Here is a 17810-nt window from a genome sequence, read left to right as displayed (position 1 = left end):
TCTCCCACTGACTGCCATGTCTATTTAAACTCGTACAGCCGCAGCTGGACGGAGCCGACAGCTTTGTGATCATTTCTACCTGCAGGGCACCATCCAGCCCAGATCAGACTCCCTACGGTAATGTGTCCTACTTACAACATTTTCACCTCAGGATCCATAAACTTCAATTGAATTGGTTCAGCTTGAAATCCAGGACTGGCGTCTTTGGGTCAGGGGAAAAAAAAAAAAAAAGAGAGAAAAGTGTGACTGTTGTCTGACACAAAGAGTGGCAGCTTTTAATGTCCCAACTGGACATTTTCTTCCACAGAGGTGGCAAAGAACAGTGGATCAGCCGGCTAATGTAAAGCTCTAATTAATTTGACCTTTACAGGAGGTGGTCAGCACGCCCTCGCCAACACTGCTGTGACCAACAACCCCCACTTAGCCTTTTCCCTACAAACAAAACACTTATTTCTGTTCTTTATTTTCTTCATTGCCTTTATTGAAAGGCCAGATTGTATTTTGAACGAATGAACGAGAGAGATGAAATGTCAAAAAGCAACTTCAAAGGAAGGGCAAAAGATTCCTGTACACATCCTTTAATTTGATATGCTGCAAAAGTCAATGTGATTATTTAGTTTTTTTTTCATTTTTCCTGTTCTCCAACACTCTCGAACGCCAACAATTAACAATCAACAACATGTTTAAGCTTTTATTGCAAAGGAACGATTGGAAATGAAAAGGGGGATTCATAAAATTAAAACCCAAAGACAGAAACATTAGATTTTATGTACATAATAGTTTTGGAGTGATTCAAAATGTTTAAATGTTTGTCTGTAAATAAACAAACACTGTAAAGATAAAAGTGATGGGCAGGGAAATGAGCACAGTGCTGCAGACACAGAGCCGTTTCCTTTACAAACTCCCTGCCCTTATCTATAACTCTCTGCACGTCTGTATCAAACACACTTAAAATAAACCGCCGCCATCTGCTTGAATTAAGATAAGCACGACCCCTATCAGACCAGCTGAATGGCAGGCAGCAGATGTGCAGAATATGTATCGATATGTGGAGTCTGAGTGCCTCTTTATTTGCCTCATGAACTTAGTAATTAGCGGCTTTATGTCTCATCGCGCCTCTCCGAGCTTCAGAGACACCGCGGCTGCCCGGGCAGACTGAAGGATCACACATTAGTGGCTTTCATAGATGACAGTCGCAGGGTATCTGCTTACCGGTGTGTCTCCAGAGATGTTTAGCAGTCGCTTCATCACTGAAGAGCAACGAGCAGTCATAGATTATCAAAGTGCTCTTTTGGTTTAACCTGTTTATAAAAGATTGTGTAGAGTTTTCAAGGCTCTTGTGATGGGGGGAAAAAAAGAGTTTAACAATGAGCTTTGGCTCTTCTCCATGACGAAGTTATGAGAAGGAACTCAACTAAGTGTCAGTCAGCATTTTTAATAGTTTGGAAAAAATGTGAAGTAAAACCACAAGAGCACAGGAGAAAGAAGTGTACTTTCAAGTGTGCAATATTAGTACGTTAACCCAAATGGTTAACTCACCAGTTTACCCAATACCAGACCAAAGCTCATTGTGATCCATCCAGTATGTGCAGCACATTTTCTATCACGCATTCACACGCTGTCGGTGCAGCTGTCACGAGCAACGCTGGGAGAAGTATCTTGCCCCAGGACATGTAGACGAGCAGAAACTGGAATCAAACACACAACCCTCCAGTTGAAAGACGACTGATCATAACTGAAGTTCTCCCACATGCTTGGACGGAAAGATTAAAGGCTCCTTCACCTAGTCAAATTGCTAAATCTTACACACTGTACAGTATATATGTATATATATATATATATATATATATATATATATATATACATATATATATATATATATACATACATACATATATATATATACATACATACATATATATATATAGATACATACTTATACATACATATGTATCTATATATATATATATAAATATATAGATACATACATATACATACATATATATATATATAGCGAGAGAGAGAGAGAGAGAGAGAGGTTTTTTTGTAGTGGAATTAACATACTATCTTTATACTCTATGTCGCAGCACATTATTATTATTATCAAATTTTTTTCAATAAAGAAAATAAATCGCCAGATCTTGGTGCGTTTGCCGATAACCGATAATACCCTATAATCCTATTTAAAACTGCAGTGACAGTGTCAGTTTTTTGTAATCGTGCATGGCGGAAAGTCAATTTCATTATCAACAGATCTTCTCTCCGTCTATTTATTTGCTTGAAACCGCGAGCGTCACTCACGACAAAATAGGCGCGACGTCTGAGCTCAGAAATAGACTACAGACGCGACAAACGCCAAGCATCCAGTGTGAACCAGGCCTCAGCTCCGACCCAGACACTAACATTAGTTTGTGTAGCTATGGTAGAATACAAAGTCCTTGTTATGACTGAGTGAAAGTCAAACAAAAAGCAGTGCTTCAATTGCTTGCTTACTCCTTTTAGCATAATGGAGCCATCAGTTACATGTCATGTGCATTGTATTGCGTTAAATATGGTTAGGATTAACACTCTATAAAAGTCCTAAAAAACTTTTATCCTGCTAAACACATGTTTATTTAAAAGGAAAAGGGAAAATCCAGACCAAGGCAGACCAACATGAGTAACTCAGTAACTACACAGTGAAGGGGTGGGACACCAATACTCTCTATGATTACATATAGATAATACTTGTTTCAGTAAAAGTCAAATGTCCAAATCTGAATGAGAATGTCATTGTCAGCCATGGCCATTAGCACAGTGGCCACTGAGGGGATTTGAACAAGAGCAACAGACTGAAGCTGAAGGGAAGGAAACAGTTTCTATCCACAGTTTACATCTGGTAAGACTACAGGAATATTTAAACACAGACAGCCCATTTCACTTATTAGTGATCACATTAATCTCCATGCTGATCTTGTATGTGTGTGTGTGTGTGTGTGTGTTAATATTAAGCCATCACGTGTGAATTGTCAGTGCATAGGAAAAGCAAAAAGAAAAAGCAACATCAGAATCAGGTTGATGTTGGTGAGAGAGTTCTCTTGGATTATGTGGGAACGGTACACAGTGATTGCTCTCTGACATTAAACTTGTCAGCTTCGATTTGCATCCCCAGGTATTTGGAAGGCTGTGCCGTCTTGTTTTAGCCTCTTTGACACATGTTAATGGTTTCTTGCGCTGTGGGAAACCACATCATGGGGCATAATGGGCCGGATGACTGAGCTCTGGAGTGATGGACTGACTGTCAGCAGCGAGGGAAGGTATGAAGTGGTCAAATCTGAGGCGTCTCGCGATAGAGACGTTCCTATTAGGATCCACAGAGGATGAAAAACAGGTTTAATCAGTTTGCCTTGTCCTAATCTTTTTGCCCTGTGTTTCTCTGATAGTCAGAAAATGATTTCTACATATCTACTCTGAAATATCTTCTCTAATATGTTTCTAATGGCCCTGATTCAAAGGGCTATTTTTTGAAACTATAAAATAATCAGATTTTAGTTTAATCATAAAGGCCCCAGAGCAGGTGATGTAATCTCTAATGCATTAAAGAAGTCTTTACTCTCCTCTCTGAGGGTCCACGTGGCCTCAACATAGCCATGAGATCAGCTTCTCACAGTCCCTGGTTCAGAATAGTCTGATGCTGGACTGCAGCAGATCCCTGGTCATCTGATATCTTAAGGCTGCATGAGCTCTTGGCAAATCCAGAATATGACACAAATCCATGGCATGTGTCTAAATCATTAAAATGGCCTAATGTAGTAAGTCATTGAGCATACAGCTCAGAGAAACCATTTTGATGCAGGACATGAGAACATGAACTCCGAAATGATTTCATTGCACAAGTTCCAATATTTTGAGGTCTTGAAGCTCAATTATGGGTCACACAAAGCACAGTTTAAATCAAATGTTTCTAACATGAAAAAAAGTTGAAAATAGGGACGATCGCAAAATTCACAAATTGATCTTGTAGCTGAAGGTTAAAGGGCCAGTGCAAGGTTTTTGAAGCACAGTTGCTTCAAAAACTGCGTGCCCACTCCACTGAGAAAGCAGCCTGAGACAGCCTGGAAAGTGCCTGTAAAATTCTTGATTGTGACACAAACTAACCAAAAACACAGATTTGCTGCACAGACTTTGGTGCATGAGAGTGAGCGGTGTGCAAACTTCAGCTTCACGCCTCATGAGTGACGACACTCTGACCAATCCGTGGACGGCAGTCTGGCTGAGCTCACCTGAAACCTCACAGGAGCAGGTACTAAAAAAAAAAAGTACTATCGCTAATGGAAAAGCCAACAAAACAAGCATGGAGTCGTGCCGTGCCGTGCCGTGCCAGGACTGTGTAGTGGAAAAGCGCCGATACAGTGCAGCCACTATAGCCTCATTCACACTAAAATCACTAAAAAGTGAGCATTTTTGAGAGTTTTAAACCCAGATGAAGCTGCTAAATAAAAGGTGAAGAACACCACTTCAACTACCAGTGTCTTTCTTTTTTTTTTAATTCACCCCTTTCATCACCTGTGCGTGATTGTGATGTTACGGACGTGCTGGAAAAAGGAGTCAATGTAAGAAGAAAACAACAACAATAGTATGTTTGCCGATTAAACACAACAGTAATGGACACACTTTGATTTAATCCTGGAATTACACTGGGGGAATGGGATATACAGTATGTGTCACCACCGCATACAAACAACACTTCATAAAACCAGAATAATCACTCTATGGTTAAGGTACAACACAGACAGACACAAATGTGCATGTGTGTCCCAGTCATTACTATTCAGGACAATCACAGTCAACACTTTACAGTGACTGATTGGGGTTGTCAGTCTCTGTAAACACCTGTAAAATTTGATTTTAGGGGGGGTTTAATTCACAATTCATGCATGGTTGTTATTCATTCATTCATCAATGAGCCAAATGTACCCCTCGTATCAGCCAGAGCTATTTTTGCTAGCTTTAAAAACACCTGCACGTCTGGTAGTTTCTCCTGTAGAATGTGTCAGACTGTAATTACTGTCACACAATTATAATGTGTTATCATTTACATTTCTGAATACACTTTGAATACCTTAAAGGAACAGTTCCATGTGCGTGTGCGTGTGCGTGTGTGTGTGTGTTTTCCCCTACCTTCCATGGGGGAAAATGTAAAACATGTTAGTGCAACTGGAATTGACCTAAATCAAATTTCACACTCGGACAATCCAGTAGGGAGTTGAGCTACTACTGCATGTAAAGATTTAGTTGTACTGCGTGGACATGTGCTACAGTTCCCACCCCTGTGACCTGGAAATAATAAAAAAGTAGGAGACACTCGGAAAAACAAACACACAAAAAAACAAACAAACTATTACTCAAGTAAATAACTGAGTATTACCACTGACAAAGGTGCTCAATTAGCATGTGTTGTCACTTCATTCTCTCAAGGGGTTGGTAAAAAAACAAAACAAAACAAAAAAAGAGTCAATGTCAAGTCAACATGTCATCATGATGTTTTTTAAAAACTTGACTGAGGTTCTCTCTCACCGACACTCTGACTGAGTCGCAATACAGCAGACTCATTTAATTTGCTCCGAGATAACCTGCACTATACGTATTGCAATTAAAATCATACTGTGCCGTATTCATTACCCCGTGATTAAAATAATGACTCATTAACACTGGTGGATAGTGAATATGAGCCCCTGACGTAAAATTAATGGATCCATTAAACTGATTCATTAACTTCTGGCACTGGAAACATTTCTTTTTTCTTTTTTTTTTTAAGAAGAAAGCATTTTCAATAACACGGCATAAAAACAAGAGTCTCTCTAACTCCACAGTGCACTACGCTGGATGAGTGTGCAAAGCGTCGGAGTCTCGGGAAGTCTTGCTTTTTATTCAGGCCCACAGCAGCACACGTGCTCCTCCTGCCAATAACAAGGGTCCAGCAGACCAGGTGTCACTGTCTCATAGCCACTTTTTCACATTATTCTGAAGTCAAAGTGATTTGCATGACTTCAATTTCCGTAAGATTCTTTATCAAGTTCTTTCCTAAGTAGATGGGTTACTTAATTTAGTTTTTAAAACAGTAAAAACTAAGACACTAAAACTAAGTACAGTAGATATACTTTAACCGTGCTATGAACTTTAGTTCACTGACATGGATTTGTAGTCAGGCCGAATGGTAAAATAAGCCCCTTTTCCACCAACATTTCCAGGAACTTTTATTACCAGGAACTTATTTACCTGGGGAACAGAATTCAGGGTATTCCAACGCACTTCAAAGTTCTGGAAAATGTATTCATACGGGGGAGTGGTATAAGAAACTCAACTACATCTCCAACTGGAAGTCCAGCTGAACCTCATCCTCTGCAGATATGCTCGAAAGAGCCACTTATCGTACGTCCTTTTCTTTTGCTCTCTTTCCTCTTTTTAAAGGTCTTCTGAAAAATGTGTTACACCTTTAGCACACAACCACAACCCTCTACACCTCCTGGTAATGTGAAAAGTCTCTATTCGTGAGCAGGTACTTCTTTTTGGGTAATTTTTGGTGGAAACACGCCACGTTTTTTCAAAAAGTTCCTGCGGTGGAAAAGGGGCTTATATCATGTCTCTATCACTAGTTTCAGGTGTTCTTTAATACATCATGATGTCTACTTTGTAAATGATTGTCCCATTTCAGGTCAAATAGATATTAAAGTATTGGAACAATAGGTTCAATAGGTGTTTGGTTGCAAGAGTAGACGGATATTTAGTGGGTGAGCTGTGAGTCAGGCCCAACCCTGCTTTTCCAAATATGGTAAATGTTTGTATTTATATAGCTTTTTTTTAACCACTCAAAGCTGCTTTACACTACAGTTTTGCCATTCACTCACACTTTCAAACAGCAGTTTTTTTTTCAAGGACACATCGGCATGTAGACTATAGCAGAGCCGGGACTCGAACCCACAACATTCGAGTTGAAAGACTGAGCTACTGTCCCCCATGTTTCCTTCTGATTTCAAAACACCAACATGAGATACTGTGAAAAGGTCTGTGTTGTAAATGTTTGACTTGTGTGTTCCCACAGAAAATATGAAACCACTTTGGATAATATCAGAAAATGTGTTGCATTTGTGGCAGGTACAAGGCAAAATGAGATTTTCCTGAAAGACAAACAGAGCAGCAAACAACAATCATTGAGGTCATTTGTGACCTGCAGACTGTTATTTTGAGGCTGATCAGACAACTATCACTGGTGGTAAATGAAATTCTCTGGTGTTTCCAACCTCTGATATAAAGTAAATAGGTGTGTGTGTGTGTGTGTGTGTGTGGGTGGTAATTTGCATTTCAGGATTTTATGATTTTACAACACGGAGCTTTGCACGAACACAACCACGACATAAGTTCACTATCTAGAGACTAGAGCAGAGTTTGCGCCAATCAAGTCAGTCTGTGTCACAATATGATGTGAACATATTAAACCCTGTTACAACCCATTTCAAGCCAAATACACTCATGAGACAATGTGCACACACACACAATCACACACAAAAGCTTTGGAATACATTATTCTGTCAAGTCTAAATAAATTAATTTTGTGTTGGAAAATCTTTTGACGTTTTAAATCTTGATAAAAGGGTTATTCATTATTTTTGAGCTATTTTTTTTTTTGGTCTGTCCTATTGAAATTATTAGGGCTTTTTTTTTTCTCTTTAAAAATCTAATTAACTCTCCTTTCATGCTTTTAGGATCCTGTGTTGTGTTACCTGGCTTATCACATGCTTATCTATGTTTCATCACATTATCTTTCTCTCTCTGTAATGAGAGCTCTACAAATATTTTCACAGAGACCTCCAGCCAGACCCCACAGTGGCGTCGACGTGGTGTCTCACGCCGCTGAACGCAGTTAATTTCCAACTGGGGTGGGCCAATTGTTCGGGCGCACCTCGGATCACGTAATTACCAAAACCAGTCGCCGTGACGTGCTGTAGGTGAGGCGACTGCTATTTTGCTGCATGAGGCATAATACATGGAGACAGGGCCCCCAGTGTGTATATTACACTATTGTGCTCCCGTTGTGATCTGTTATAATGATTTTCACCAATTTGCTGAAGTAGATCAATTCCTTCTTCCTCCAGCTTCGTGTTATTCTATTCCACTTCTTTGAAAAAGGCCAGAGAGACAAAAAAAATGTATCTCGCAGCTGAGAAAAGGGCTTTTTTTTTTTTTTTAGGAATAGGGAATTTTTCAGTGTCACATCTCTTACGATACTGACTGGAGAATGATGGTGTGTGTAGTCTGTCATGGCAGCTTCGGCACAGTGTTCTTGGCAAAGGGGCGGAGGGGTGAGGACATCTGCAGCATGGCCACCAGGCAAAACTCTACACTTATCTCCTCTCCAACTGATTTCCTTTGATCTCCATAATCTGCCGTTTAAAGAAAGAAGCATCCGCAGCTGCTGCACAGACTCTTCTTAGGCTTTCTATCCAGGCTCACATCGTACACTGTGTGTGTGTGTGTGTCCATAAGCCTCTCACAAAATGCATATATAGCACATACAGTGGCCTACTTCAAACCTTTAAATCTATAAAATGAGAAGTGACAATTTCTGCCAAGGATTAAATTCGACAACAATTATTGTTCTGCTCATTTTCTCTGTTTTTTTTTTTTGCGCTTTGTGAAAATGTCAAAACAATAAAAATGGCTTAGTGCAACCGCCGAGAGGCCAAAGATGGTTTTCAAAAGAAGATTAGAAGTACGAAAATCTCACATTTTGTGATGATTAATCCCTATCACACTTGTTTGATCATTTCCATTCCACATATATCCATATATGTGGTTTTGTAAGTTAAAAACCCTAAATACAAAGACACACACACACATATAGACAGAGACATACACAAATGACTAAAAATCACAGCATTGCTTTTATCTCAAACAGGCTCCAATTATAGAAGCTAATCTGGGCATATTTCCCTCGGGAGGTGGAGACATAATTGCGGGCAATCTACACAATGATATCCGCGCTGTTCTCGAGGGGCATTAAAAATGGGGCCTGACACATCTGGGACTCAATGGGACGGGACGGCGTTGCACTGATACTAACTCCACACTTGGCTTCATCAAAAGGGGTCAATTAGAAAAACAAACAGGGCCGCGGACACGTTTTTGGATGCAGAGGAAGCGAAAGAGGGGACAGATGGTCGTCTGCCCTTGAGCAATGATATGAAGTCACACAGCATCACATCAGCGCACGTGCATTTAGTAGACACACACAAACATTACATCTGAATAAAACATAATAAAACAGCAGCTCCAGAGTCTCACCGAAGAGCATCTCCACGTGTTTGTGATTCCTCTGCTTGCAGCTGTCTTGCGTGTCGGACTCAGTCGCCTCCTGCCAGTTTATCTCCCATCAGAGAAGTTTGACAAAAACCAACAAAGTGACGCCTCGCACATCATCTCCACGTCTCCCTTTCCACTGCTTTGACTCTGTGAGCGAGGTGAAGCGGGCCGCCCTCTGTCAGTCAGTGACACATGCTGGCCACGATCCAAACTGCTGCAGCTGAAGAATGACACATATGTGCTTCGATTAAAAGCCTTATGCTCCGCTGATCACGCCGCCGCTCCCCCCTCCACGAACGAGACGCACAAGAGAAAAGAAGAGGCTGAGAGAGTCTGAAGAGCAAGTATGTGTGTGTGTATACGCGCATGTAGGAGAGTGTGTGAGAGAATGAGGGAGAAGAGTGAGACTGAGAGCGACAGAGAGGAAGAGAGAGGGAGAGAGAGCAGGCAAAGTGCTGGCTATTAACAACATGAACATCCCACATCTCCCACTTCTCCTCCTTCTTCCCAGCACTGTTTCCAATTCAGGGTTCACACCTGCCTGCTCCCTTAAGGACACTCAGATGTAATTTCCTTCCTGTCATGACAACAATAGGCACCATTTATCAGTCCGTTTCCATTCTGCTTACATTTCTGCTTAAAATGCAGCTGCGCCGCCGCCAGCTGTGTTTTCCTTCCCCGAGTTATCAACATCGCGGCGTTTAAGGGCAAAATAAAAAGAAAAAAAAAAGAATTAAAATCGTCAAGAACGTTTAAAAGCTTTGAATCCAGCGTCAAAATGACACGCGGCAACACCTTGTATGTTGGGCTTGGATGTTGTTGTGATTCAAAGTGCTGTTCAGTGTTTGTGATAATTGCCGGCGAGGTTATTTTGGTGGTGAACAATTATTTCTGCATGCGCGTTCAAATTCAGTCAGCTTTACACAGTGTTCTTTTTTACACTCTACAAAACTGGCTGATAGATAAGAAACTGTTGCTTAAAGAAACTAAAAAAATTTTTAGATTTTTTTGGTACTCTCTTTAGATTGTGTCATAACGAAGATGCTTAACTGCTTTTCATTGTCAGAATCAACACTGGGTTAGGGTTATGAACCACTGCATTTAAGGGGAAAAAACACATGACTGCCACAATCTTCACAATTTACCACTTTATTTAAAACACTTACTGGTTCCTTTTTGAAGGAAGTCAACCTGAGCAGTAGAATTCACTAAAAAAGGGCTATTTCACCCATTTATTTCCCCACTTAGTCAAATGATGAATAAACTTAAAATCGGTTGACAGCGGTTTGAATACAAGTACGCAACAAACATTAAAAAAACTTCACTCATAACAATGTCCTGTGTTCTTCATGAAGGATGCACCGCACGTGTCTTTTACGACACCACAAAACTGATTATTTTTCTGTGTGTATTATCTTTACGTCTCGCCACATTTGTCACATTGGTTTTGAGACGGTTTCATCTCAAAACCAATAAAGACAATAAAGTCATTGAAAATATATATCTTAAATTATATATAATAATAGAAATGATGTTTATTTGTTTACCAGAAAACTCCACAGTGCATCTTCAATGGTTGCCTTGCACGATGAAAACATGTTGCTGCACAGTGTGTTCTTGCACCGTGGGATAAAAAGTGTCAACTCTGAATCATCACGTCCATGCTTTGAGTTTGGGTCTGTTGAGTGTTACTGGAGGTCGTTCTCCCTCATTTCCAGTAAGCTCACTCACTCATAAAGCTACATAAAGCCTTGTATGCGCTCTACGAAGCCTGACAGTGACCATGAAATACAATGCTGATACATTTTGAACCGTCAACGACAATTCATTATGTGTAATGCACCAGAGAATAATAGCAATACTGTTAAAATATAGTGTATTTTAAGTGGAGACAAGGACATTTGACTATTAACATTTACGTACGGCTGCTTTTACTTTTTACTTTACAGGCTTTGTATTGCTTATTATTTTACGTGTACATTTCCATCACATCTGCATCAAAACTGACTGCTTTTTTTGGGCAAGTTAGATTTGAACTGGACGTGCAAACTGCGCCCAATCCTGAATCACATTGTTTGAGATTTGTAAAGTGGACACAGAGGCACTTGTGTGCACCACTGAGAAGCGCAGGTCTGCATTGTTATTCACTGCACAGTCACTGTAATCACTTCAAATAACAACAAATATCTCACTCTGAAAACCAGGTCTTGAATGTCGCACACACACACACACACTCTCACACAGCTTCCATACTGGGGACACTGATCGCCTATCCACTTACCCTTACCATCACAAACAAACACCAAACCCTTAACCTAACCCTATTTCTAACCCATAAATGCCTTTTAAAGCTGTGAAGACCAGACAAAATGTCCTCACTCGCTATGGTTTGTACGTTTTGTTTGGTCCTCACAAAGCGACACATACAGAGTGAGTGTTGACCCCGTGTGCTCTTCCCTCTGACTCCTTGTCCACTCGAATAAGCGTGGCGTAGAAACACAACGCTGACCAGTCCTGACAGTTTTACACTTGATTTCAGGCTGCTGCATTCAAATGAAAGAGCAGGGAGACGGCCTCGAGCACAACGCTGATCCGGCGGTGGAGAAACCGACCAAACATTGGCCGTACATACCTCAACACACGTTGACTCTGAGTGTGTACACGACATGCCACGCTACTTATGTAAATCACAATTTGAGGGAAGACAGAAAGAGAGACGGGGAATTATTTATTTCAAAGCCAGAAGTCCACTGCTCAAATTGATATAATCACGTAACTTCCTAAATTTTATCTCGGTAAAAATCTCACAAGTGATGGGGCCAAGATAAATCGAGCAAGATGTTTTCAGCAAATATATTCAGTGACTGCTCAGCCATGTGACCCTGTTTCACATGCAGGATAATGACACAACCTCAGTGCACTCACTGGAATACTAAGGAGGAACTCTCTCTGTGTTTTATACCAGTCTAAAATCCAGGTACAGCTCACAGGGAAAGTTTTGACCTGTTTAGATGACACAGCTGTTTGGGAACACAAAATAAAATAAAAAAAGGCTTTGAGTCCTTAAGGGTTTTGCCGTCATTATGAGTCAGCAGAGTGACAATGGCTGCCATCATCCTACTTTTATTCTGTCCCTGCGTCTCTGTTTCCAGACTACACTTTTTTCCTGGACGCCTTCAGACTGTTATGTCGATGGAAAAATGTCTAAAAAAAGTGTATAAAATTAGGCTGAGGGGGAAAAAAAACTAAAAACAAAACATAAAAATGCCCATGTAATGTGGCCATTTTTATCTTTCTCTTGTGTGTTAGCATTCAGGACGATGACAAAGTCAACCCTCAAGCGAGGACATTCTATAATCAAGCTCAAATGAGAACTTTTAAGACGTTACACTAGTGAGGAGAATGTTTGTTCCAGGAGGAAATAAAATGCTTCATTTCCCCTTGGGACAATTACGATGGTGTCTTCCTTGGAAATATTAATTGGGAAATTGTACTGAAACGGTACTGAAAAATCCGATTTATGCTTTGTGAACAAACTAATTTCTGTGCACCAAACAGACTCAGCTGTAGTGCTACTGCAACAGTCGACTCTACTTGAAATTTTAGATATTTACATGCAGGATTTTTAAGTCTTTTTCATTGATCTACAGTTCGGCATTGTTCACTTGGATTCTTGTGTTGGACATCTTGAGTCACTGATAGTATTGGCTCAGCTCGATTGGAACCTTATCAGAGTAGGTACTAAAATAAGTATGTATGCAAACAATCATGTTACAGTCTTTGATTTAATCTGTGGCTTTCACTGTGGCTTTGTAAAAAGCTCACTCCCTGCACCAAAGTCCATAGAGAAAATCTACCATTTTACATCCAAGCACAAAGGAGTTGTTGATCCACTGCTGCCTCCAGTAAGTAAGTTTGAATGTTTTATTATGTGATTTGGCAGACCAGCAGCTCCTGTGTCCAAAATGAGCTAGAAACAATGCTTTACTCTATGGACTTTGGTGGAGGAGAGTGAGCATCTTCAGACTTTCAGAAAAGGCTGTGTAATGGTGAGATAAAGTGGCAAACACACTCTTGAGATGTTGCATTAGTCGAGTGTGTTTGTACAACCACGCTGTAAAAAAGAGCGTGACCAAAGTGCTAACATTAGAGAGCCATGTTGGAGTGCATGTCCGAGAGAGGCTTGTATCATGAATTGAGGCAGAATGTCACCTTATCTAATGCCAACGGAAAAATGCCACCTTCATAGATTAAGCAGAAATGTCACACATCAAACCAATAATGAAAAAAGGCACAACCCCAGAACAGGAACTACAGGAATGGTAAGTGCTTTTCTCTATTCTTCCAGTCAGGAGCACCCACTTTTCATTTGAGTGTTCATTTCATGTAAGGAAAATAAACAGTGTTAGCTCAGCTGTGTGAAGGGGACGTGTATTAATAGTCTGGTTTACACTCACAGTCACAATCAACTTGACTCTTCCTCCTTTTCCTCCACTGTGACATTTTCAACCAGAATAAACTGTATTCTCTAATATCGTAACTCCCCCTCTTGTTTGTTTACAGGGTTTATCCAAATATGTGTTAGTGCTCTTGAAGCATCTGAAATTGCCCTTGAAATTCACGCGACCAGCGCTTTTACTGCCCGTGTAAAATGTTGCCAGACGCTTTCATAGTGCACACAACTCCTGACCCTGTAATCTTACAGAAGTGTTGAATTACAGATTGAATAAACGTTCCAGATTATGATAATACAATTGTAAACAAAACACTGCACACTGATCCTATACAGTAAGTGTTATATTTCATTATAAATGATAGGAAGAATTGTCTTTACAAACAAGTTAAACCCGACATTAAATAAACATGAAATATTAATCTTTTGTTTTACAAGTTTACTTAGCTGACATTTGCAACTGCCAAACATAATCATAAATACATGGTTATGTAGGTTTACTAAAATATTTATAATATATATAATTATTTATATAATTATTTCATTATATGTAAATGAATGAATGAATCTTTATTTCGGTTACATTCATATAAAAAGTAAACATTTAACACAAATATGCCAATGACTGAAAAAGTAATAGCTTGTAAAAAACATTGCACTTACAATCATATTACTAGACTTTCAATTCACATTGTAAGCTGTAATTATTTTACAATTCAAACTCAAATTCAAATTTTTTCAACCACAAAATAGAGTTTTAAAACAATTTAACTCCATCATTATCATCATTGGAGTTCGTTCCATAACTTTACGCCCAAAACTGACACACATCATGAGAGAAGGGAATTAAAATAATTATAATTTACGAGGATTATTTAACAAATGTCTGAATGCAAACAGGAAGAGTGCAGGAAGAGTTTTATTCACTGCAAAAAGAATACACAAAATGTCTAGAAAAATTCATGTAAAAGAGACCATGGGTTCCAGATATCCTTTGTGTGTCCTTTTAGACTGTAGCATTTATATTTCAAAATTAAAGCGATTAGTTTATTCATTAACTGAATATAACGGCCACTGTCTCTGAACGTAGTAAAACCACAGGGTCACATTCAGCTGGCTTTAAAATACTTGCTTCCAATCACAACTTGCAATCATGATCTAAACATGCTGGACTCTTGAGCTTTCAGAAAACATAGACTGAACACTTACTCAAAAGGAAAGTTGAGGAATAATCACTGACGAGAGAAATAAATGCATTGAGAGCACTGAATATGTCATTTTAAAGGAAATCTGCATCTTCAAAATACACTTTACAGTTTATTTTCCTATCAGTCAAATTGCTTGTTTTTTTTTTCTCTCCCTCTCTTTTGCTCTAAATAAACCAATTTATAGCTAAATTTAGTGGAGGCACTTGTTTGTAGTTCTGCTCCGTTTGGCTGTGACATTTAGTGACAGTTTCACAAACAACCCAAACAAAAGGGGTCAAATCCTGCAGGGTTCATTTAACTGGCTTACAAAGGCGGGTGTGAAATCACTGTGTGAGGAAATGAGAGGCTCTTCACCATGAAGGACCGACGGACTGCACAAAGCAGCTACAAACAGTTAAATATTAAGATAATAAATGCTCATAAAAAGCTTTAAATACATTACACGAGCCACAAAAAGAGTAATGCAATCCAGTCAGGCATTACATTTTGACTAATGCTTGACTTATTGACTGTTTGATTCATTGCTCCAGTCCCAATACTATATTTTGTAATACTGATTCAAATACTGAGTCAAAATATCTTTTGATTTCTGGGGATGGGAATCGGTATCGGTCAGTAACGGTATTGGTCCGATATCAGTATCGGTAGATACTGAAGTTTGTGATATCAGTAGAGAAAAAAGTGGTATCTTCCTGTCCCTATTGATTTCAATGCCAACATTTTGATACATTTAACGAAATATTGTAATATAACATACTTATATACTACACTCCTCCATTTTAGACTCACCAGCTGCGTCTTTTCATCTGTTAAAATAGAGGAAACTCCTGCACTTGTGTTCAACAAGTTCACCACTGACCAAAAATATAATTTCTACACTTTTAAACATGAGTGATGATCTGCAAAGGCCATTATCTGACACACTGAAAAAGTCAATAACATTCTGATGATAACAAAATGAGCCTGAAATGAGGAACAGTGGACACAGTGTTGACTGAATTTCACGCAGTGTGTTGGTAAAGCTTAAATATGTGTGGTTTGCTTACAGAGAGTGACAGGCTCATAAATCAGCATTAAAAAGTGCCATCTAATTGGCCGGTCGTCAATTAGCGGCACTTTTCTCTCCGTTGTGACTGATCAAGCTGGTCAGTGTGGCAGAGTAGTGACAGGTGGTGGAGAGCGAGGGTGATTAATGGACCCGTGTCCAAACAGGTGTGCAGAAAACGCCTGGAAACCCGCGAGGGACTTGTGTGGCATAAACGTACTCTGTAATAATTTTCCACACCGTGTTGTTTGTGTACGTCATGATCGCGACACAGAGAAAACACGTCACCATGAAGAAACACCGGTGTTGGGTCTAGTTTTTGTCCGGTCAATGGGGTTTTGTTGACAGTGTGTAGAGTTTGTGACCTCTGACGTTTCCGAGTTGCGACGTGTTTGGTTGACAATTTCAGAAATGCTGACTTTGTCATTGGAGGGTTGGTGTAGTGGTTAGCACTCTTGCATTTGCAGCAAGAAGACCTGGGTTTGCGTCCTGGTTGGAACAAGGGCCTTTCTGCATGGAGTTTGTATGTTCTCCCCGTGTGTGCGTGGGTTTTCTCCGGGTACAGACATGCAGATTTGGGGATTAGGCAAATTGGACACTCTAAATTGAGTGCGAGTGTGAGTGTGAGAGTTGAACGGTTGCTTGCCTCTATATGTGGTCCTGTGATGGAGCACCCCTCTCGACTCTTATATGGAGGATGAAGCGGCAGAAGATGGATGGATGGAATTTGTCATTGGATGGTACTGTAAAGTGATAGTTAAGGTTTTTTAAGTTAAATGTGGTTGAAGTAGGTATCGTCCCACAGTTAGCAACGTGAGCACTCCTTGTGCCAAGAACCTTCCTGACACAGACATGGTTGACAGTGGGGACACAAGAAAAAACTGATTTTACTAGTAGCTTCCGGTGTGAGAGGACACTGGTGTGTATGTCGCCGCTTTTCTATTTTTTCCATTTGTGTCTACGCCGTTTGGGTTTTCAACGACCTTAGGTTTTGTGAAAGGGACTTTATAAATAAAGTTATTATTAGGGCTCAAGCATTCACACAGTGGTGCGAGGACCTATTGTTATTCTAGGAATTATTATCATTATTTTTTGCTACTTTAAAATAAATTAAAAAAATTGTCACCTATTGAATGTATACCTGCTTACTACTACAAAATCCTTCCCCTCTATATACCACCAATAGACAGGAAATGAAGGCTGTAAACTCTGCACATCAAAATCCATTGAGCAAATCACTGATTTTATCATCACGGCTCACGGGAGTTGTTTATCCACTGCTGTATGTTTTTGTGACATAAGTCCTTCATTTGGATTTACCATAAAAAACATAAACCTACCAAACAAGGCAGCAGCAGCAGCTCCCAGGTCCCTGTGACTTATAAATGCTGAGACTAATAATATACACTTTAGATAACTTAGTTACATAGTTCATCAGGAGCAGATTTAGAAGTAGGTAAGCCTTTTGTCAAGGGGATAAAATCTGTTTTCCTTGTGTCCCCTCTGGCTCCCATGTGTTCCACTGCGTCCACACGACTCCAATTTGTTTAACAATGCATTTATTCTGCTCCAGTTAGTCCTGATGTCAACACTACCCTGGTGTTTTTTTGCGCCCTAAATGCTATCGCAGTTATCCACATTTACCTGCACGCTGATTCAATTCTTATCAATAATTGCCAAGAAGAAAACAGGAGCTTCTCTTGCAGCCTTTTTTCTTTCACATTTGACGAGGGGGAAAAATAAGTATTACTAAAACATCAATACT

At 39.8% G+C, this 17810-nt stretch overlaps 1 protein-coding gene across 5 annotated transcripts in view; it reads right to left on the bottom strand.

Moving 5' to 3' along the window:
• The window catches only part of LOC122759123 (zinc finger protein 385C-like), a 79896-nt gene that overhangs the window by 33155 nt on the left and 28931 nt on the right, over positions 1–17810 (bottom strand). Inside the window, exon 1 of one of the 5 annotated variants that reach the window (XM_044013699.1) lies at positions 9322–9709. The exons of the other annotated variants lie outside the window; for them this stretch is intronic. Coding sequence (XP_043869634.1) covers positions 9322–9331 — 10 coding nt within the window. The 5' untranslated portion in view covers positions 9332–9709. Of the gene's footprint in view, positions 1–9321; positions 9710–17810 lie in introns of those variants that run through there. 5 annotated transcript variants of the gene reach the window in all.

Source organism: Solea senegalensis, linkage group LG18 (assembly GCF_019176455.1).
Source record: "Solea senegalensis isolate Sse05_10M linkage group LG18, IFAPA_SoseM_1, whole genome shotgun sequence".
In the NCBI taxonomy this organism is placed as follows: Eukaryota; Metazoa; Chordata; class Actinopteri; order Pleuronectiformes; family Soleidae; genus Solea; species Solea senegalensis.
This window is presented reverse-complemented; position numbering and strand designations above follow the sequence as displayed.